Here is a 22,903-nt window from a genome sequence, read left to right as displayed (position 1 = left end):
ACCAGGAGAACAGCAAGGAGCGGCAGACACCGTTAGTAGGCCCCAACCAAACTAGCAGGCCAAATGCAGTGTAATATTACCAACTACTTAATGAGAGCCTGAAAATGGAAGTTTAGGACAGGAAACCAGGAGAGCAGCAAGGAGCGGCAGACACCGTTAGTAGGCCCCAACCCAACTAGTAGGCCAAATGCAGTTGTTCCATTTTACAACTATTTAACAAGAGCCTGAAGATAGAAGCTCAGGAAAGGCAACCAGGAGAACACCTTGGAGCGGCAGACACTGTTAGTAGGCCCCAAACAAAGTAGTAGCCCCCCCTGCATTTGTTCCATTTAACAACTATTTAACAAGAGCCTGAAGATAGAAGCTCAGGAAAGGCAACCAGGAGAACACCTTGGAGCTGCAGACACTGTTAGTAGGCCCCAACCAAACTAGTAGCCCCACTGCAGTTGTTCCATTTAACAACTATTTAACAAGAGCCTGAAGACAGAAGCTCAGGAAACGCAACCAGGAGAACACCTTGGAGCAGCAGACACTGTTAGTAGGCCCCAACCAAACTAGTAGCCCCACTGCAGTATTAAAGGGAACCTGTCACCATGAAAATCGCGGTTGAGGTAAGCCCACCGGCATCAGGGGCTTATCTACAGCATTCTGTAATGCTGTAGATAAGCCCCCGATGTTACCTGAAAGAGGAGAAAAAGACGTTAGATTATACTCACCCAGGGGCGGTCCCGCTGCTGGTCAGGTCGGATGGGTGTCTCTGGTCCGCTGCAGCGCCTCCCATCTTCATTCCAAGACGTCCTCTTCTGATCTTCAGCCACGGCGCCAGCACAGGCGTACTTTGTCTGCCCTGTCGAGGGCAGAGCAAAGTACTGCAGTGCGCAGGCGTCGGGCCTCTCTGACCTTACAGAATGCTGTAGATAAGCCCCTGATGCCGGTGGGCTTACCTCACCTGCGATTTTCGGGGTGACAGGTTCCCTTTAAAATTCCGATAGGCTGAAAACCTGATAATTGCAGGTCATTTTTTTAAGAGGACAGCTGTATTAAGTGGCGCAGCCAGACAATGCTAGTAGGCCTTACACCACAAAGTTGGCTCGATGTAGGTTTAAAAAAGGTTACATGGGTACACGGTCAGCATTGGTGTGGTCAGTGGAGGACAATTGGAAGGAAGGACCGCAGACAGACTTAGTAGGCCTAAAATAAAAAAAGGTGGCTCTATGCACTTTTAAATAGGATCCAGGGGTACACAGGCAGCATTGGTGTGGTCAGTGGAGGACTATTGGAAGGAGGGACCGCAGACAGACTTAGTAGGCCTAAAATAAAAAAAGGTGGCTCTATGCACTTTTAAATAGGATCCAGGGGTACACAGGCAGCATTGGTGTGGTCAGTGGAGGATTATTGGAAGGAGGGACTGCAGACAGACTTAGTAGGCCTAAAATAAAAAAGGTGGCTCTATGCACTTTTAAATAGGATCCAGGGGTACACAGGCAACATTGGTGTGGTCAGTGGAGGACTATTGGAAGGAGGGACCGCAGACAGACTTAGTAGGCCTAAAATATAAAAAGGTGGCTCTATGCACTTTTAAATAGGTTCCAAAAGTATACAGGCAGCATTGGTGTGGTCAGCGGAGGACTATTGGAATGAGGGACCGCAGACAGACTTAGTAGGCCTAAAATAAAAAAAGTAGGCTCTATGCACTTTTAATTAGGTTCCAGGGGTACACAGGCAGCATTGGTGTGGTCAGAGGAGGACAATTGGAAGGAGTGTCTGACACAGTTAGTACTCCAAAATAATACATAGATGTTAATGTCTCGCAAAAAAACAAAAAACAAAAAAAAAGGTGGCATACTTAGGTACAGGGGTGGGCTCCTCTGCTGACTTTCAGACATTGTTATTTGGCGCAAAGTATTTACTGGTGTAAATGTAGGACAGGGCCACTGAATATTTTAAGTAGCATCATACATGTCAACAAATTGGTATTGTCAGTGCCAGACATTGAAGGATTTCACCGCATAGACTAAACAGCGGTGGAGCAGTGACAGATAATTTTGCAAGTGGTAGAGCACAGTTTGAGCTGGGGGGTGGGGGGCACTCTCATGCCCGGCGGTACTGGCCCAAGGCCCCTAATGTTACAACGGTGTGTCTGATGTTGGGTGTGCGCCACCACCGCCAGAGACACTTCATTGTACTATGAGGGACCCGGTGCCAGTGCCGTTGACCAAAAGTGGGCACACCCACCTCTTCAGACAAACAGCACTCTCACGGGTGCTTTCGCCAAGTGGCGAGACCACGGCCCCGTGGGGGGAGTCAGCCCATTTAGGGAGGTGTAAACATGTCGTATGCTGGACATACAACAGCTGCAAATGGAGAAATTGGAACACTCAGTAAGACCAGTCCAAAAGCAAGACCTTTTTAAAGGAAAGCTAGGTGTCAGCTGGGAAAGGTGGGGCAAAATAATTAGAAATCCATGAGTGGTTCATTTTAATGAAGGTTAGATCATCAACATTTTGGGTAGCCAGATGAGTCCTTTTTTCGGTCAGTATTGAACCAGCAGCACTGAATACTCTTTCTGATAGCACACTAGCTGCTGGGCAAGCGAGCTCCTGCAATGCATATTCGGACAATTCAGGCCAGGTGTCTATTTTGGATGCCCAGTAATCAGATGGGAATGACGGGTGAGGGAGAACATCGATAGGGGAGGAAAAATAGTTAGTAACCATACTGGACAAATGTTGTCTCCTGTCACTTTGAATTGATGCTGCAGTACCTGTCCTGTCTGCGGTCATTGCAAAATCACTCCACAACCTGGTCAGAAAACCCCTCTGTCCAACGCCACTTCTGATTTGTGCACCTCTAACACCTCTGCCCTGTTGCCCCCTGCAGCTCGTGTGAGAACCATCACCGGCGCTGTGTGCTGGGAATGCCTGAATCAAACGGTCAACAAGAGTTGCTTGTTTGGTTGCCAATATTTGTTCAAGGTTCTCATGTGGCATGATGTTTTGCAGTTTCCCCTTATAGCATGGATCCAGGAGGCAGGCCAACCAGTAATCGTCATCGGTCATCATTTTTATAATGCGGGGGTCCCTTTTTAGGATACACAAGGCATAATCCGCCATGTGGGCCAATGTTCCAGTTGTCAATTCACTGCTTTTGCTGGGTTGAGGAGCACTTTCGGGCAAATCAACGTCACTTGCCTCCCTCAAAAACCCTGAACCTGGCCTTGCAACGCCACCAGTTTCTATTGCCCCCTGAGAAGCTTCCTTATCCAAAAAATACTCATCCCCATCATCCTCCTCGTCCTCCTCCTCTTCGCCCGTCACCTCGTCCAGTAGACTTCCCTGACCAGACAATGGCTGACTGTCATCATGGCTTCCCTCGTCCTCGGCTGCAGACTCCTGCTCCTTTATGTGTGTCAAACTTTGCATCAGCAGACGCATTAGGGGGATGCTCATGCTTATTATGGCATTGTCTGCACTGACCAGCCGTGTGCATTTCTAAAAAAACACTGAAGGACTTGACACAGGTCTTGTAGCTTCGACCACTGCACACCTGACAACTCCATGTCTGCCATCCAACTGCCTGCCCGTGTATGTGTATCCTCCCACAAATATATAACAGCACGCCTCTGTTTGCACAGTCTCTGAAGCATGTGCAGTGTGGAGTTCCACCTTGTTGCAACTGTCGATGATTAGGCGATGCTGGGGAAGGTTCAAAGATCGCTGATGGTTCTGCATACGGCTGGAGTGTACGGGCGAACGGCAGATGTGCGAGCAAAGTCTGCACACCTTCAAGAGCAGGTCGGGTAACCCTGGATAACTTTTCAGGAAGCACTGCACCACCAGGTTTAAGGTGTGAGCCAGGCAAGGAATGTGTTTCAGTTGTGAAAGGGCTATGGCAGCCATAAAATTCCTTCCGTTATCACTCACTACCTTGCCTGCCTCAAGATGTACACTGCCCAGCCATGACTGAGTTTCTTGCTGCAAGAACTCAGACAGAACTTCCGCGGTGTGTCTGTTGTCGCCCAAACACTTCATTGCCAATACAGCCTGCTGAGGCTTGCCACTAGCTGTTCAATAATGGGACACCTCGTGTGCAACAGTGGCAGCTGCGGATGGAGTGGTCGTGCGACTGCGGTCTGTGGACGAGCTCTCGCTTCTGCTGGAGGACGAGGAGGAGGAGGAGGAGGGGGGGCGAACGCCTACAGCCAACTGTTTCCTAGACCGTGGGCTAGGCAGAACTGTCCCAATATTGCTGTCCCCTGTGGACCCTGCATCTACCACATTAAACCAGTGTGCCGTGATGGACACGTAATGCCCCTGGCCATGCCTACTGGTCCATGCATCTGTTGTCAGGTGCACCTTTCTACTCACAGATTGCCTGAGTGCATGGACAATACGGTCTTTTACATGCTGGTGGAGGGCTAGGATGGCTTTTCTCGAAAAGAAGTGTCGACTGGGTAGCTCGTAGCATGGTACAGCGTAGTCCATCAGGGCTTTGAAAGCTTTGCTTTCAACTAACCGGTAGGGCATCATCTCTAACGAGATTAGTCTAGCAATGTGGGCGTTCAAACCCTGTGTATGCGGATGAGAGGATGAGTACTTCCTTTTCCTATCGAGAGTCTCTTGTAGGGTGAGCTGGACTGGAGAGCTGCATATGGTGGAACTAGCGGGGGTGCCGGTGGACATGGCAGACTGAGAGAGGGTTGGTGATGGTATTCTTGCTGTTGGCCTACATACAGTGTTTCCTACCAAGAACCTGGTGATTCCCTGACTGCTTTGGCCTTGCGATGAAACCTCCACATTTGCTGCAGGTGGTGTGGTAAACGGTGGGCTTACAGTGAGGGATGGGATGTAGCGTTGCTGACCAGCTTCATTGTGAGAGGGTGCAACAACGTTAAGGGACGTTTGGTAGTTAGTTCAGGCTTGCAAGTGCATGGTGGTTAAATGTCTACGCATGCAACTTGTATTTAGATTTTTAACATTCTGACCTCTGCTGAAGGTCCTTGAGCATTTCTTACAGATGACTTTGCACTGATCAATTGGATCTTGGTTGAAAAAATGCCAGACTGCACTCTTCCTACAATCGGATACCTTTTCAGGCATTGCACACTGAGCTACTTTAACCGGATGGCCACGCTGTCCTAAAACTGGTTTTGGTTTTGCCACACGGTTTTGGCCAGATACTGGCCTGCCAGATGGAACCTGTTGCGATGATGATGCCTGCTGCTCCTCCTCCTCCTCCGCTTCAGAGCTACTGCCGGCTGCACCCTGTTCCACCAATGGCTACCACTCGGGGTCAACAACTGGGTCATCCATAACCTCCTCTTCTATGTCCTGTGCACCTTCCTCTGTGTCACCGTGTAAGCCGGTGGTATAGCGTTCGTGACGGGGCTCCATAGTGTCATCTGGGTCAGATTCTGGATCAGCACACTGCGAGGGCAATGTTGTGATCTGAGTCAAAGGAACAGCATAATAATCTGGCTGTGGTTGTGCATCTGTGCACTCCATGTCCGATTAATCTTGTAATGGGCATGGCCTGTTAACAATTTCCCTTTTTAACCCAGGAATGGTAGGTGTAAAGAGCTCCTTGGAGTAACCCGTTGTGTCGCCTGACGCATCCTTCTCTGTTGTTCTGAGTGAAGAACGCAAGGAAGCGACTTGTCCCTGACCGTGAACATCCACTGACGACGCGCTGCTTTTACATTTTGCACTTTCCGAAGAGGAGGCAAAAGAACTAGAGGCAGAGTCAGCAAGGAAAGCCAAAACTTGTTCCTTCTGCTCCGGCTTTAAAAGCGGTTTTCCTACTCCCAGAAAAGTAAGCGTTCGAGGCCTCGTGTAGCCAGACGATGACGGTGGCTGAACAACTCGAGACTTAGGTGCTATATTGCTTTTCCCATGACCACCTGATGCTCCAGCACTACTACCATCATTACCAGCTGGCAATGACCGCCCACGGCCACGACCTCTTCCACCAAACTTCCTCATTCTTGGAAATATGTAACTAAACTAACAAACAGTATTTGGTACTGTAAAACCAGTTACAAGGTGGACGCAAAATTGTTGTGAATTTAAATCTCCCTTTATAGGTGTGTGAGACTGCAGGGAAAATCAGGCCCACTGTATTACAGTACACAGTTTCAGTGGCAGACAGTGGCTGACAGATATGCCACTAACAGGACTGATATAATAAATGAAATGTGGATTACATCTGCGCTGCTGCAACAAATAATAGATCCAGATATACTGTTAGGGTGTTCGGGTGGTTTATTCAATGCGTTTCAAAGCTCAAAGGCTTCTTCTTCAGGAAGTTTCCACACAAAGATATCTTTGTGTGGAAACTTCCTGAAGAAGAAGCCTTTGAGCTTTGAAACGCGTTGAATCCACATTTCATTTATTATAACGGTTCTGAGAGGTCGCAACGCCGACCTGTGGATCTGCAGCAGCTGACAACTACACGCTTGTACTGTGTACTACCAGGTGAGCAGTTCTCTCACAATTGATTAAGAACAATCCTGGGGATAAGACCCTATTTGCGCTTTTTTTGTCTCCTATCTTTCAATACTACTAACAGGACTGACGCAGATGCATACACTGGAAATAAAAATCTCCCCTTCTTTTTTTTTTTTTTATGGAAGACTAGTGAATAAATCTGGCCCACTGTATTACAGTATATTTTCTGTGGCACAAAATGACAGACCGATACCACAGACTGGACTGGCACAGATGCACAGATTTGCCAATATTAATCTCCCCTTTTTGTTTTTATATGGAAGACTAGTGAATAAATCTGGCCCACTGTTTTACAGTATTGTTTCAGTGGCACAAAATGACAGACTGATACCACCACAGACTGGACTGGCACAGATGCACAGATTTGCCAATATTAATCTCCCCTTCTTTTTTTTTTGATGGGAGACTAGTGAATAAATCTGGCCCACTGTTTTACAGTATTGTTTCTGTGGCAGAAAATGACAGACAGATACCACAGACTGGACTGGCACAGATGCACAGATTTGCCAATATTAATCTCCCCTTTTTGTTTTTATATGGAAGGCTAGTGAATAAATCTGGCCCACTGTTTTACAGTATTGTTTCAGTGGCACAAAATGGCAGACCGATACCACAGACTGGACTGGCACAGATGCACAGATTTGCCAATATTAATCTCCCCTTCTTTTTTTTTTTTGATGGGAGACTAGTGAATAAATCTGGCCCACTGTTTTACAGGATTGTTTCTGTGGCAGAAAATGACAGACAGATACCACAGACTGGACTGGCACAGATGCACAGATTTGCCAATATTAATCTCCCCTTTTTGTTTTTATATGGAAGACTAGTGAATAAATCTGGCCCACTGTTTTACAGTATTGTTTCTGTGGCACAAAACGACAGATACCACAGACTGGACTGGCACAGATACACAGATTTGCCAAAATTAATCTCCCCTTCTTTTTTTTTTATGGGAGACTACTGAATAAATCTGGCCCACTGTTTTACAGTATTGTTTCAGTGGCACAAAATGACAGACCGATACCACAGACTGGACTGGCACAGATGCACAGATTTGCCAACATTAATCTCCCCTTTTTTTTTTTTGATGGGAGACCAGTGAATAAATCTGGCCCACTGTTTTACAGTATTGTTTCTGTGGCAGAAAATGACAGACAGATACCACACACTGGACTGGCACAGATGCACAGATTTGCCAATATTAATCTCCCCTTTTTGTTTTTATAAGGAAAACTAGTGAATAAATCTGGCCCACTGTTTTACAGTATTGTTTCAGTGGCACAAAATGACAGACCGATACCACAGACTGGACTGGCACAGATGCACAGATTTGCCAACATTAATCTCCCCTTCTTTTTTTTTTTGATGGGAGACTAGTGAATAAATCTGGCCCACTGTTTTACAGTATTGTTTCAGTGGCACAAAATGGCAGACCGATACCACAGACTGGACTGGCACAGATGCACAGATTTGCCAATATTAATCTCCCCTTCTTTTTTTTTTTTGATGGGAGACTAGTGAATAAATCTGGCCCACTGTTTTACAGTATTGTTTCTGTGGCAGAAAATGGCAGACAGATACCACAGACTGGACTGGCACAGATGCACAGATTTGTCAATATTAATCTCCCCTTTTTGTTTTTATATGGAAGACTAGTGAATAAATCTGGCCCACTGTTTTACAGTATTGTTTCTGTGGCACAAAACGACAGATACCACAGACTGGACTGGCACAGATGCACAGATTTGCCAAGATTAATCTCCCCTTCTTTTTTTTTTATGGGAGACTACTGAATAAATCTGGCCCACTGTTTTACAGTATTGTTTCAGTGGCACAAAATGACAGACCGATACCACAGACTGGACTGGCACAGATGCACAGATTTGCCAACATTAATCTCCCCTTCTTTTTTTTTTTGATGGGAGACTAGTGAATAAATCTGGCCCACTGTTTTACAGTATTGTTTCTGTGGCAGAAAATGACAGACAGATACCACACACTGGACTGGCACAGATGCACAGATTTGCCAAGATTAATCTCCCCTTTTTGTTTTTATATGGAAGACTAGTGAATAAATCTGGCCCACTGTTTTACAGTATTGTTTCTGTGGCACAAAATGACTGACAGATACAACAGACTGGACTGGCACAGATGCACTGATTGGCAATATAAATCTCCCTTTTTAGGTGTGGGACAGTGCAGAAAAATACAGGCCCACTGTTTCACACTACACAGTTTCAGGGGCAGAAAGTGGCTTGAAGATATATATATAAAAAAGGGACTGTACTACAATTACTATCTCCCTATAGTAATCTCAGAAAAGTATGGCAGGCAGCAATAAAAAGGACTGCTGCACACAAAAGTGTAGACAAACAAACAAGATAGCTGTGCAGAAAGTAAGGAACAACAGGATTTGTGCTTTGAAAAAAGCAGTTGGTTTGCACAGCGGCATACAAACAGCAATGCAGCTATCAGGGAGCCTTATAAGGCAGCCTAAAAGTACCGTCACACTAGACGATATCGCTAGCGATCCGTGACGTTGCAGCGTCCTGGCTAGCGATATCGTCCAGTGTGACAGGCAGCAGCGATCAGGCCCCTGCTGTGCTGTCGCTGGTCGGGGAAGAAAGTCCAGAACTTTGTTTCGTCGCTGGACTCCTCGCAGACATCGCTGAATCGGCGTGTGTGACACCGATTCAGCGATGTCTTCGCTGGTAACCAGGGTAAACATCGGGTAACTAAGCGCAGGGCCGTGCTTAGTAACCCGATGTTTACCCTGGTTACCATCGTTAAAGTAAAAAAAGCAACCGCTACATACTTACCTACCGCTGTCTGTCCCCGGCGCTGTGCTTCTCTGCTCTGGCTGTGAGCACAGCGGCCGGAAAGCAGAGCGGTGACGTCACCGCTCTGCTTTCCGGCTGCCCGGCGCTCACAGCCAGAGCACAGAAGCAGAGCGCCGAGGATAGACAGCGGTAGGTAAGTATGTAGCGGTTGTTTTTTTTACTTTTAGGATGGTAACCAGGGTAAACATCGGGTTACTAAGCGCGGCCCTGCGCTTAGTAACCCGATGTTTACCCTGGTTACCGGGGACCTCGGGATCGTTAGTCGCTGGAGAGCTGTCTGTGTGACAGCTCTCCAGCGACCAAACAGCGACGCTGCAGCGATCCGGATCGTTGTCGGTATCGCTGCAGCGTCGCTTATTGTGACGGTACCTTAATAAGCTACAGAGCTGATGCACAGAAATCTAGCCTCCACTGTCCCTGCAAGGAAAAGGTGGTGTTGGATAGTGGAAATCGCTGCAGCACAAGCGGTTTGGGGTTTTATATTCCCTGCCTAACGCTATCCCTGCTTCTGACAAAGCGGCAGCAAACTCTCTCTATGCTCAGATCAGCAGCAGTAAGATGGCGGTCAGCATGCACGCCCCTTTATAGCCCCTGTGACGCCGCAGAAAGCAAGCCAATCACTGTAATGCCCTTCTCTAAGATGGTGGGGACCGAGAACTATGTCATCACGCTGCCCACACTCTGCGTCCACCTTCATTGGCTGAAAAATGGCGCTGAAAGTGTCATATGAAACGCGACTTTGGCGCGGAGGTCGACAACCGTGTGGCCGACCCCACACAGGGATCGGGTCAGGTTTCATGAAACCCGACTTTGCCAAAAGTCGGCGACTTATGAAAATGACCAATCCGTTTCGCTCAACCCTAGTCCTCGCTACTACTGGTGTAGTGCTCTCTCTTATGGATACACTTCTGGTGAGTCTACGTAGTACTGGTATACTGGACCTTCATGGACTGCTTCTACTCACCGTAGGCATGGCAGATTCACTGAAAACGGATGGTGGATTTTCTGGTTCCACTGCTGGTGTGACGTTTTCTGCTTGAGCCCGCTGTTGTAGAGTCTCTTCTGGTTCAGGATGGTTCTGAGTCACTTCTGCTTCTGGAATTTGCAACTGGGTAAAAGTCAAGTCAGGTACCACTATGGCCTGATGTATTTGAGTCCAAGATTGGGGAAAATCTCCAAGGATGGTGTGGATTTTGTTTTCTTCTACCTCCATTGGTTGAGAAGTACTTAGGTCTTTTTCTTGGTTTCTCAGTTTGTCATGGCAGACTTTAAGGTGATCTCTGGATACTGCAGTTGAAGTTTCTCCTCCATCTTTACTTATAAGGCATACCTTTGTATTGTCGAAGTTTGAAGGTAGGATAGTATTCGGTTCTGCTTCCCACTGGTCGTCAAGTTTGTGCAATCTCCTTTTACGTTTGATCACTTGTTCACCTGGTGACAAGGGAATTGCAGGGGCACGTTGGTTATAGTCTCTTTCTTGTTTTTGTCTCGCCTGTGATATATTTCTTTCAACGCACTCTTGTTTTTGGCGGTACTTTTGTTGTCTCTCGATATTCCAATCTGCATCAGATGAGGTATTTTCTGGGGTTAGGAATCCCATGTCTAGGTCAACTGGTAGTTTACTGGATCTTCCTCTCATCAGGTATGCTGGAGTGCAGTTGGGGGAATTCACTGGGATGTGATTGTACAAATATACCAAGTCTGGCAACATTTCTGGCCATAAGTTCCTTTCATGTAAAGGCAAGGTCTTCAGTAAGTCAATCACTACTGGTTGCAAAATTCTAGAAACACTTTCGCTTCGAAGGCTGGTCCTTGATCAGTAAGTACCTTCTCAGGATATCCATGTGGTCTACAGTAGTGCTGTTGGAAGGCTCTAGCTGCCATCTTTGCTGTCTGATCCTTGAGAGGTACGACTACCAGGAATCTGGAGTAGTGATCAACAATAGTCAAAGCGTAGACAAAGCCTGGCTTAGAGTTAGCTTCACGTGGTCTAAGGCCACTAGTTGAAGTGGCTGTTTGGTGACTATGAGCTGTAGGGGAGCCCTCTGGCTGTCATGGTCCTTTCTGCGCAAGCTACATGGGCCACACTCTCGGCACCACTTTTCGATGGCTTTTCTCATGCCATTCCAGTAGAACTTTCCACGAAGTAGGATCTCTGACTTCTTCCATCCGAAATGTCCTGTTCCATCGTGATACGTTTCTAGAACCATTGGCGCATCTTGTCTTGGGACCACTATCTGCCAGACCAGCTAGTGAGTGCGTGGGTCAATACTCCTCCGACATAGCTTACCATTGTACATAAACAGTTTGCCTTTCTCTTTCCACAGCTGTTGAGTCACTTGTGGAGCATCTGGACCAGGGTGCGAATTGGCTTGTGTCAGCAGCTCTTTGACCAGACAGACTGCGGAGTCACTGTCCTGTGTCTATGCCCACCCATGGTGGGGCAATGGGTTCAGTGTGGCGTCTTGCTTGTTTCTGTGCCTCTTCCTCACATGATGGGAATACTGAGTCGCCTTAGGGCGATCGAAAGCTGGCAACTCTATTTATTCGAGTGTTTCTGAATCTTCTCTCATCTCTGGCAAGTTGGGCATTCTGGACAAGGCATCGGCATTTGCATTCTTGTGCCCCGCATGGTACTTGATGGTGAACTCGTAATTGGACAACCAGGCCATCCATCGCTGCTATAGAGCACCTAGTTTTGCTGTCTCCAGGTGTGTCAGCGGATTGTTATCCGTGAAGACAGTGAATCTTGCTGAGGCCAGGTAGTGCTTGAACCTCTCTGTCACCGCCTAGACAATAGCGAGGAACTCCAACTTAATGGAACTGTAGTTCTCGGGGTTCCTTTTGGCGGGGCGAAGTTTCCTGCTGGCATAAGCGATTACCCTTTCCTTGCCTTTCTGTACCAGGGACAACACGGCTTCCAGTCCCGGGTTGTTGGCGTCCGTGTACAGCACAAACGGTTGGTCATATTTAGGGTAAGCCAGTACCTCATCTCCTGTGAGAGCCAACTTCAATCGAGTGAAGGATCTCTCCAGCCCGTCGTCCCAGTCAAATGGGGTATTCTTACCCTTGGTTTTCTTGGAGTGGCCCACTAACAAGTCTTGTAGTGGTGCGGCTATCTTGGTAAAGTCTTTGATAAATCTTCTGTAGTAGCCTACCAACCCGAGGAACTGCTGGACTTCATGGAGGTTGTTGGGCTTTGGCCAGTCTCTGATCACGGTGACCTTGTCAGGGTCTGGTGCCACTCCTTCGGTGCTCACCACATGGCCCAGGTACTGCACTTTGGTTTTCAACCGGTGACATTGAGATGGTTTTACCTTCAAGCCAAAGTTGGACAGAGCTTCGAACACCTCGGCCAGGTGCTTCAGGTGGTCCTCATTAGTCTTGGAGAAGATGATGACATCGTCCAGGTACGACAAGACAGTTTCGAAGTTCTTGTGCCTGAGACAGCACTTCATCATTCTCACAAATGTTCCTGGGGCGTTGCACAGTCCAAACGGCATGTAGTTGAATTCGCAGAGGCCCATCGGTGTGGTAAAGGCCGTTTTTCCTTATCCACCTCTGCCACGGGAACCTGCCAGTACCCACTGGTGAGATCCAAGGTTGAGAAGTAGTTAGCAGATTTTAAAGCAGCTAATGGCTCTTCTATTCTAGGCAATGGGTATGCATGTTTGTGTGTAATGCGGTTTATTTGCCTATAATTTACTCACATTCTCATTGTGCAGTCCTTTTTCCTGATGAGGACTAATGGAGCTGCCCAGGGGCTACAACTATCTCTGATTACCCCAGCCTCCTTCATCTTTCGTTACATGTCTTTGGCACACTGATAATGAGCTGGGGGTACAGGCCGGTATCTCTCCTTAATAGGCGGATGATCTACCGTGGGGATATGATGTTGAATCCATTTTACCTGCCCAAAATCTAGTGGGTGTTTGCTGAATACTCGCTCATACTCATGGACCACCCGGTAAGCCCGTTGTTTTTGGTGTGATGGTGTAGCGTCAGTGGCCACCTGTAATTTCTGACACCAATCTTCTATTTGCTCTGCAGAGCCATTGTCCTCCGCCTGGTTGGACGGGACCAAGGGTTATGTCGCCTGTATCACATTGTTATCAACAGTAAACAGTTTGGCAATCGTGGCATATCTGGTTACGTGAACCTCCTTCTCCCTACAGTTGAGAACAAGTACTGGTACTTTTCCCTTGCGGACTTCAACCACCCCTCTGGCTGTCAGGATTGTAGGCCTACTGTCCGAATACACAGGTTCCACCATCGCCTGGTAGTCTTTACCTCAGATACCTATTGCTGCCCGACACCAAATCAACATTTCACTCTTAAGGGGTATTGCAATGGGGATTGGATCACTCACTGTGTCTCTGCCAATTTATCCACCAGATAGTTTTACCTGTTGTCTCTGTACCAGGGCTCTGATTTCCTTCTGCCGGACTCTCTGTTCACTGGAACCAGCTGTTTCTGCCACCTGTTTTAACAAGACAATATCCTCTGCCAGACAATTTTCAATAACATTAGTACCAATGGTCATCACAGGGTTACATTCACGTCGATCAATATCAACAATCACATCCCTTGGGCTTTTAATTCTGCCCGCCCCACTTTAATGGTGACCTCCTTGCATCCCACCTGCGGCAAAGGCTGACCATTACTGGATACTATTATTAAGTCACTATCTGGACCACGGTAATGTCTGTATCAGCCCAAAAACTCTTAAAAAGGATGTAAGGCATAGTTGTGACCTGTGAATAGGTGTCCAACAAAGCGTTCATCGGGATGCCGTTGATCACAATGGGGAGAACTGGTCATCCTCCGACATACTTGGCTCACTAGTTGTGTGTGCCTGGTCATCTTATTCTTGGGGGTTGGCCCTCTGCCCCAGGGGTCTCTCGTTTAAATGACAGTATGACAGTACCTTGCAATGTGTCCTGCCTGGTTGCAGTGGCAGCAGATGGGTCGTCCATCCTGGTGATAGTGGTCGTCGTCTCTCCCTCTGGTCGGAGGGATACTCTTCTGTCGGCGCCAGGGATCGACCTCCGGTCTGGAAGCCAGCTTGATCCTCTCCTTAGGGGATTCCTGTAGAGACTGTACGGTCTGGGCTAATGCTGCAACACTCTTGGTCAGCTCCTACACCTGGAGGCATATTTTGTAGAAGGATCCTCATTTAGGACCTGTGCATCAGCTTCAATGGAGACCTGTGTCCTCACTTCTGGCTCCGCTGTACGGCATCTTTACTTCCAGCGTTCCTCTCGCAGTGCGGCACCCGTTTCTTTCTTCCCGCTCTTTCCGGCTGGCTCCGCCCATGAAGGTATGTCTCCTCCTCCTCGCGCTCCACGCAGTGCGGCAATGGCGGCAGTTTTGGCGGCAATTCACAGTGCACAGTCTCTCAATAAATCACAGTTTAGGCACATTCTCTTAGGCGCACATGACCCGATTTGCTGGGTCAGTCCATCCTGTTCGTGATGCCAAGATGAGTAGCCCACCAGGGTCGTGGGGTACCCGGTACCGGGTAGGTGTTCACAGGGGGATGTCACAGTGGTGACCCGGTCTGTGGACCTGGGTGCCCATGTAAAAGGAGAAAGTCTTTAAAGGGATTTGGTGAATAGAGTTTATGTTCGTGACGCCACCTGTGGTATTCGGTCAGTGGGGACCAACGCTGCTTTAAGGGGTCCTCTAGGGTGATGTTATGGCAGCTAGCTGGTATAACTTCCCACAGGTGAAGTGTATCCCCAGGGCTCATGGTGTGTAGATGGAAGATGATGAATGGCACAGTGAAGAACGAGGACACAGGTGTGCAGTCTCTACCTGGTTTACTGAAGACTTCAGGCAGCCACACTCCAGGGTACCAGATCACAGGGTAGGCAGGGTCCGGCTGGCTTTGAAGTGAATCCAGAGTCCCCTATACCAGGTGGAATTAAAAGCCTTCCTCTAGCGCAGTGGTGTTGTAGTCCCTTACTACCTATGGCTTCAGATAAGGTCCTCACAGTTCTTCTCTTTGTCCCCCATATAGGATAGGACAATACCTGCATGATAGGTAACTCAAACTTTTTTACAGGGACTCTAGCACGTCCCGGGCTCTATGTGTTACTGTGTCTCAGGTGTGTGTGGCAGACAGGTAACCTGCAGTTCAGCTGTCCTGCCGGTCTCTGCTGTAAGTCGTAGAGTCCCTTACAACCTCGGTGGTCTGGCTACCAGTTATCTGTACCTTAGAGGCAGCCTGCTCATAGTTGGTTTCCCCTGATGTTACTCTTCTGCACGCTCACTGAACAATGTTCGGCTTTCTGTATGTCTCTTTCCAGGAGCTGTAGTACTTCAGACTACATGGCCCCTTCAGACCTTCAGACACTCTATGTCGGTCTCCTCTCTCCTGTCTCTCACTTTCTGAACTCTCCTTTCCCTGGAGAACAGAATGTGTTTATAGGGGAGTTCACCTTAAACAGGTTTAGAGCTCCCCCTTCTGGCCTGGAGTGTGAACATGTTGTATGCATTGTGGTTACCTGATAAAAGATCTCCTTCATTGCTTCCAAACGTAACATCACTCTCCCTGTGAGGAAAGCAATGCCATTGTGATGACCAGGACCCTGGGGCGCCACACATGCGTGCAAGTGCTCACTTCTGGATTGCAGTCGGGAATTCGAAAATAAATTCTAGTGCTGCTGGCACTTGCATCCCCATATGGTTTTTTGGTGTGTATGTGCACATTGCTGCCTCTGGCCTGTGTTATCTTCACACAGCCAAGCATACAACCACAGCACCTTCAGTTCTGCTGCATGTGAAACGGAAAGCAAAACTGACATTCCCAAACCTTTACATCATGTTTAAATGAAAACTGTGGCCATGGGCCACTTGTAAGACTCGGACTGGAGAGAGAGATCCATCCCACTACCATTCTATAGATCTCCCCAAAAATAAAAGCCCAATACAGGTTTTCCTTGACCCAGTGCACGCTAACTTTTGTTTTGCATTGCAATCACTGCCGTAGCTGTGATTACAGTGCACTCCAGTAGTTCAGTATGCTTTCAAGCACATTCTGGGGTATTCATAACGGCCCACCCATGTAATTCCCCTCACTGTCTCACAGTATGTAAAGGGAAGACCTATTGGTTGTTCCCTAGCCTTGTAGAGATGCCAGGGGAGGATTCATTTTTCAATAAAAGTACCAAAATTACTGACACGTTGTTTCAACTGTGAGTGATATTGATGTTTTACGGAGCAATTTATTCTTATGTGTTCACCAATGTAAATAAAGTCTTTTTGAAGGAGATTTCCCAGTGCCTTGGATCCTTGAATTGAATGCAGTTTTACAACGTTGTGGAGTGTTGCAGCGAGCCTGTGCGGGTTACAGAGTGGTGCAAGGGATACATTTTTACAAACATATTGGCAAAACAATGGTTGGTTTCTGAACTTATTTTATTCCCATTGCCCCCCTAGGTTTTCTGTTGTTTTTTGTTAGTTTTTTTAAACAGCTATACGGTTTCACAAATATGGGCCAGTTTATTTAATACTTTAATGGTCTTTAACAAGGAGGCATTGTTCACAATGTAATAATGCAGAGCAGCCTAAAAACACTCCTCAGAGATTCCTGTAAGCACAGTCCCCTTGGTAAAGACCACAAAAGTTAGCACTAAATTAAAAGGCCCGTATCTCTGGAACTGCTTGGCAGATTAAGGAAAAAAAAAACAGCAGAATAATCAGGTGAGCAGCAGGAATAAAATAAGAGCAAACTTTTGACCTACTAACAGGTCCCAATTTATTTTATTAACTTGACATGCAAGACATAATTCCAAACTTTGTATTACTCTTTCGTTGCCTGGGTCCATAGTATTATCCTTAGGGATTTGAGAATATCTTTCCCTAAATTCGGGGGTGACTAATATCCACAGGTGATTTCTGGGTAAATTTCTAGAAGCAAGATTATAAACACAAATACTTATTTGCTATATTGAATGAGGAACATTTTTAACAGATTATAAATAAAAGTTATGTTTACATATAGTATCCACATTATTCAACAAAAAGATGATGAAAAAATAAATTTTATGCTTGAAGAAAAACTGTACATTAATTTGCCAGCTATTAATAAATGTTTCATAGATTAGAATGATTAATTATCCTCATACGGATGAAAGGACCATTCTTAAATGATATTTATAGTGGGGTGAGTCAGGCTCTGGCACAATAAGCAGCGTAGGTGATATACATCAGATTACTGCCAAAAATATGACATTTAAAAGGACGTAATTGCCATCTACTCAAGAGGCTCAATCTGATATTCTATTCAAATATCACTCGGTATTTTGGCAAATAACCTACTAAAACCATGCAATTTTTTTCTTCTTTTTCTCTCAGGCATGCACCTGAATCACTTTCAGATAATATTTATTCCCGAGAATCGGATGTCTGGAGTTTTGGGGTTCTTCTCTATGAACTGTTTACATATTGTGAAAGAAGCTGCAGCCCCTCAGCTGTAAGACACTGACAGATTAAATAATCTCAAAGAGAATCCTAATAAAACATAATTTGTGTAACATATTTCTTCATTTTTATAGCAATATCGCCGTATGATGGGACCTCACAATTCCCAGCAAACTGTTTGTGGACTTGTGGAACTGTTACGAGATGATAGAAGACTGTGTTCTCCATCCAGTTGCCCAGGAAAGGTAAGTACAAATAGAAGACTTTACTTAGGCAAGGACTCTAGCTATTGTTGCCTTGTTCTTTTGGTATCAGGTATGCTATTGTAGGGCACCTTAGTGATCCCCCTGCCATTACTGGATGCCAAAACTCTGACAGACTCCCACCAGAGAAGGGGAGGTAAACCAGTTCTTCACTTCATTATGAAATTCTTTCTGAATATTGTCTGTGTAAAGTTGCCAAGAACGGAAGTCATGACCGAGCTGCTGTCCGGTTACGATCTGGCACTTTACAGGAAAACAGTGTCCTGGTCCCAGTGTGATGTCGGCAGTGGGGTGCATCACACTCACTTGTAGGCCGCAGGTCTCTGTTATTCCTAGCCCTCCATCTTCAGGAATCGATTAACACAACTCAGGGGGCACTAATCTCATTGCAGCAAGCAAATGTTTACTGGTCAGTTCAAGTTCATCAAGTGGTAATACATGGGATATGACACAACACTTCATCTTTCTAACTTGATTAGTACAACTCAACTTCAGCCCTACTACTTGTTTTTCCTGGACTATCCCCAAGCCCACTGATTCTGTCAGCCTTAGGAGTTTCCTGTCCACTATAGCAGTGCACCAGGGATGCACCACCTCCCATATAAATGGGTCCCTGTCCATCTTCCACTGTTTGTCGAGGGTGGGGCAGACAGTTTTTAAACTCCTGACCCTCTGACTCCACTGACAGTCAATAGTATTGCTGTCCTGGTGAATACTGCTGTGTTCTGATACTGTTTGTTGTTATGATTATTCCTGCTCTTTGACCCAGTTTTGACTTCTGACTACCCACTTGCTTTACAATTTTATCTCAGAAGTGACCTCTTGGCTTTGACTCTGCTTGATGATATTTCTTGCCAGCTTGTGTGTCAGAAAAAGCAGCTAACTCTGTGGTCGTTGTCCAGTTCCCTGTACAGGGGTTAAAGGGTGAAGACCAGGGCAATCCCTAGACTCTGGGAAACAGCATAGCTTGTGCCAAGCCTGTTCATGATAGCCATTTTGGAGCTCCCAAGTGACACAGCAAGGGGCCCAGGATGGGGGTCATTATACCAAAATGGAGCCCAGGATAGAGGTCATTATAGCAGGTAGGGGCCCAGTATGGGGGTCATTATACCAGAATGGTGTCCAGGATGGGGGAGATTATACCAGAAAGGGCCCCAGGATGGTGGACATTATTATATTATGAGAATCATTGTCCCAGGAAGGGGCCCAGGATGGCAGTCATTATTCCAGAATAGGGTCCAGGACGGGGTTCATTATACTAAGAAGAGGCCCAGGACTGCAGACATTATTATAGGATGTTTAATAGCTGAATCATGAAGCACCAAAGTAGATGATATAAGAGAGCAAACCAAATTAGCTCTCCCAAAGCGCCCAGCGGGCGGCAGAGCATCAGGACAACTCCAAAAGAGATTCAATACGAAAAAACGGTGCAAAAAAGTCCATAACCACATAGTTATGTATAAAAGTATGTGAAGTCTTTATTTATTTATAGAAATTCTAACAATATAACACAATATCAAAATTGCAGATAAGTGCTGTGTGCACTATGCAATTAAAAGAGGATAATAGGAAGAAGACATGACGATGGCCAAGCAAAAGCGGGGGAAAGAAAACAAATACACATCCCTTCTTTTTTAGCAATAGTCATAAGGCAATGATCTCTATATACAGGGTCCAGCCGGTATCCCCTTATCTGCAATTTTGATATTGTGTTATATTGTTGGAATTTCTATAAATAAATAAAGACGTTACATACTTTTATACATAACTATGTGGTTATGGACGTTTTTGCTCCATTTTTTCGTATTGAATTATTATAGGATGGAGGACATTATATCAGGAAGGGGCCCATGATGGGGGACATTATAACAGGATGGAGGACATTGTTGCACGAACGGGCCAGGATGGGAGACATTATAACAGTATGGGGCCCAGGACAGGGAATATTATACCAGGAAGGGACCTAGGATGGGGATCATAATTACTGGAAGGGGCTCAGGATGGGGTACATTATACCAGGAAGGGGGGCATTATACCAAAAAGGGTCCAGGTTGAGGAATATTATAACAAGAAGAGGCACAGGACAGCAGATATTATAACAGGAAAGGGCATAGAATGAATGCCAACATGGAGATGGGGGCCAGATCCACATTTTGGGCTGGAGGGCCACGGAACTCTAGTTACGCCACTATCCCCGATGGCATATTATGGATTTAACATAAATGTAATATACTGATGAACAACGGCTCGCTCAACTGACATCCATGAGGCGGGGGGGGGTGCCAGCCACACAATTTCATGTAGTGCACAATGCTGGATATGGTCTATCTTTATCATGTACCATTGGGGCATGTCTCCATCCTGCAGCCAACTGATTGTTTTTTAACTACAGCACATACCAAAAGTTTGGACACACCTTTAAATTTAATTTAAAGATTATTCTGTACTTTCATGACTATGAAAATTGTACATTCACACAGAAGGCATCAAAACTATGAATTAACACATGTGGAATTATATACTTAACAAAAAAGTGTGAAACAACTGAAATTATGTCTTATATTCTAGGTTCTTCAAGGTAGCTACCTTTTGCTTTGATGACTGCTTTGCACACTCTTGGCATTCTCTTGATGAGCTTCAAGAGGTAGTCACCGGGAATGGTCTTCCAACAATCTTGAAGGAGTTCCCAGAGATGCTTAGCACTTGTTGGCCCATTTGCCTTTACTCTGTGGTCCAGCTCACCCCAAACCATCTCGATTGGGTTCAGGTCTGGTGACTGTGGAGGACAGGTCATCTGGCGTAGCACCCCATCACTCTCCTTCTTGGTCAAATAGCCCTTACACAGCCTGGAGGTGTGTTTGGGGTCATTGTCCTGTTGAAAAATAAATGATGGTCCAACTAAACGCAATCCGGATGGAATAGCATGCCACTGCAAGATGCTGTGGTATCCATACTGGTTCAGTATGCCTTCAATTTTTAATAAATCCCCAACAGTGTCACCAGCAAAGCCCCCCCACACCATCACACCTCCTCCTCCATGCTTCACGGTGGGAACCAGGCATGTAGAGTCCATCCATTCACCTTTTCTGCGTCGCACAAAGACACGGTGGTTGGAACCAAAGATCTCAAATTTGGACTCATCAGTTGTTGTAGAGATGTGTCTGCTGATAGAACTCTGTGTGGCATTTACCTGCTCTCTAATCTGAGCTGCTGTTAACCTGCGATTTCTGAGGCTGGTGACTCGGATAAACTTATCCTCAGAAGCAGAGGCGACTCTTGGTCTTCCTTTCCTGGGGCGATCCTCATATGTACCAGTTTCTTTGTAGCGCTTGATAGTTCTTGCCACTGCACTTGGGGACACTTTCAAAGTTTTCCCAATTTTTCGGACTGACTGACCTTCATTTCTTAAATTAATGATGGCCACTCTTTTTTCTTTACTTAGCTGCTTTTTTTCTTGCCATAATACAAATTCTAAGTCTATTCAGTAGGACTATCAGCTGTGTATCCACAGACTTTTGCACAACACAACTGATGGTCCCAACACCATTTATAAGGCAAGAAATCCCACTTATTAAACCTGACAGGGCGCACCTGTGAAGTGAAAACGATTTCTGGTGACTACCTCTTGATGCTCATCAAGAGAATGCCAAGAATGTGCAAAGCAGTCATCAAAGCAAAAGGTGGCTACTTTGAAGAACCTAGAATATAAGACATAATTTCAGTTGTTTCACACGTTTTTGTTAAGTATATAATTCCACATGTGTTGATTCACAGTTTTGATGCTTTCCGTGTGAATGTACAATTTTCATAGTCATGAAAATACAGAAAAAAATTTAAATGAGAAGGTGTGTCCAAAGTTTTGGTCTGTACTGTATATGTTGGTATATGATGGTTGCTATTCACTTCACTGCAGTGATTTTGCCACTCAATGCAGTCTGTGATATCACAGCAATTTCTTATTGTATATTGAAGTAAGATGTAAAGTTTGTTTTTGCCCTGAACTAATGCATCCCCAAGGAAACATTTTTATTGTAGTAATCTATAAAAAGTATAGCCCTAAACCTAAAGTATGAAAGTTATCCCCAACACGATGTCAATTGAACAAATGTAGATAGCTTTGACAATGACAGAAAAATGGTGGAAGAGGCAACAAGCAGAGATTGTGATGTCCAATTTGTGTAAGAAGCCACTTTGTAATGTGCTGTGTAAACATAACATGTCTCTTAATTGCAGGTATATAAGATGATGCTGTCTTGCTGGTCATTCCAACCATCTGAGCGGCCAACATTTAGTGTACTAGAGAATCAGTGTGACCAGCTCCGCCGAGCGTATCAGAGGGAGCCCGGCAATCTACATAGCAACATGTATGAAGATCAGTTTCAGTTCCATTAAAATTGAATGCGTACTTTCTTATCAATTTATGTCAATTTACATTGAAGGCAAGTGTAAGTGCACATATATTCAACCTGTAACCTTTTTTTGTAATGCCATTTAGCTACATTTTACAGCTTTCAGTTATATAGTGTTTATGTTAAAGCTGAAGTCTAATAAATGTTTTAAAAGTGTATTAAAAGTGACACCTTATTGACCCTACTCACTATTGAGAATCCATGGATTTTGCTTTTGATCTTTCCCACAATTAATTTCAGGCTGTGCCCTCTTATTTTTAGTATTTCTTAAAATTGAAAGTACTGCTGCATCATGACATTAGTTTAATGAAAATTCTGCTGATAGGTTCCCAATCACACATACACACAGTACACAGACACACACGCACACACACTAAATAAACACACACACATTACACACATACACACACACTACATAAACACACACAAAAGCTAAACAAAACACATACATACAAACA

The 22,903-nt window shown here is 45.7% G+C and overlaps 1 protein-coding gene across 1 annotated transcript in view; it reads left to right on the top strand.

Moving 5' to 3' along the window:
* The window catches only part of JAK3 (Janus kinase 3), a 475,730-nt gene extending 453,125 nt beyond the window's left edge, over positions 1-22,605 (top strand). Inside the window, exons 22-24 of the mRNA XM_069767767.1 lie at positions 17,708-17,825; positions 17,908-18,018; positions 22,270-22,605. Of these exons, the coding sequence (XP_069623868.1) occupies positions 17,708-17,825; positions 17,908-18,018; positions 22,270-22,428 (388 nt within the window). The 3' untranslated portion in view covers positions 22,429-22,605. The remainder of the gene's footprint in view (positions 1-17,707; positions 17,826-17,907; positions 18,019-22,269) is intronic.
* The last annotated feature ends 298 nt before the right edge of the window (positions 22,606-22,903 follow it).

Source organism: Ranitomeya imitator, chromosome 1 (genome assembly GCF_032444005.1).
Source record: "Ranitomeya imitator isolate aRanImi1 chromosome 1, aRanImi1.pri, whole genome shotgun sequence".
Lineage (NCBI taxonomy): Eukaryota > Metazoa > Chordata > Amphibia > Anura > Dendrobatidae > Ranitomeya > Ranitomeya imitator.
This window is presented reverse-complemented; position numbering and strand designations above follow the sequence as displayed.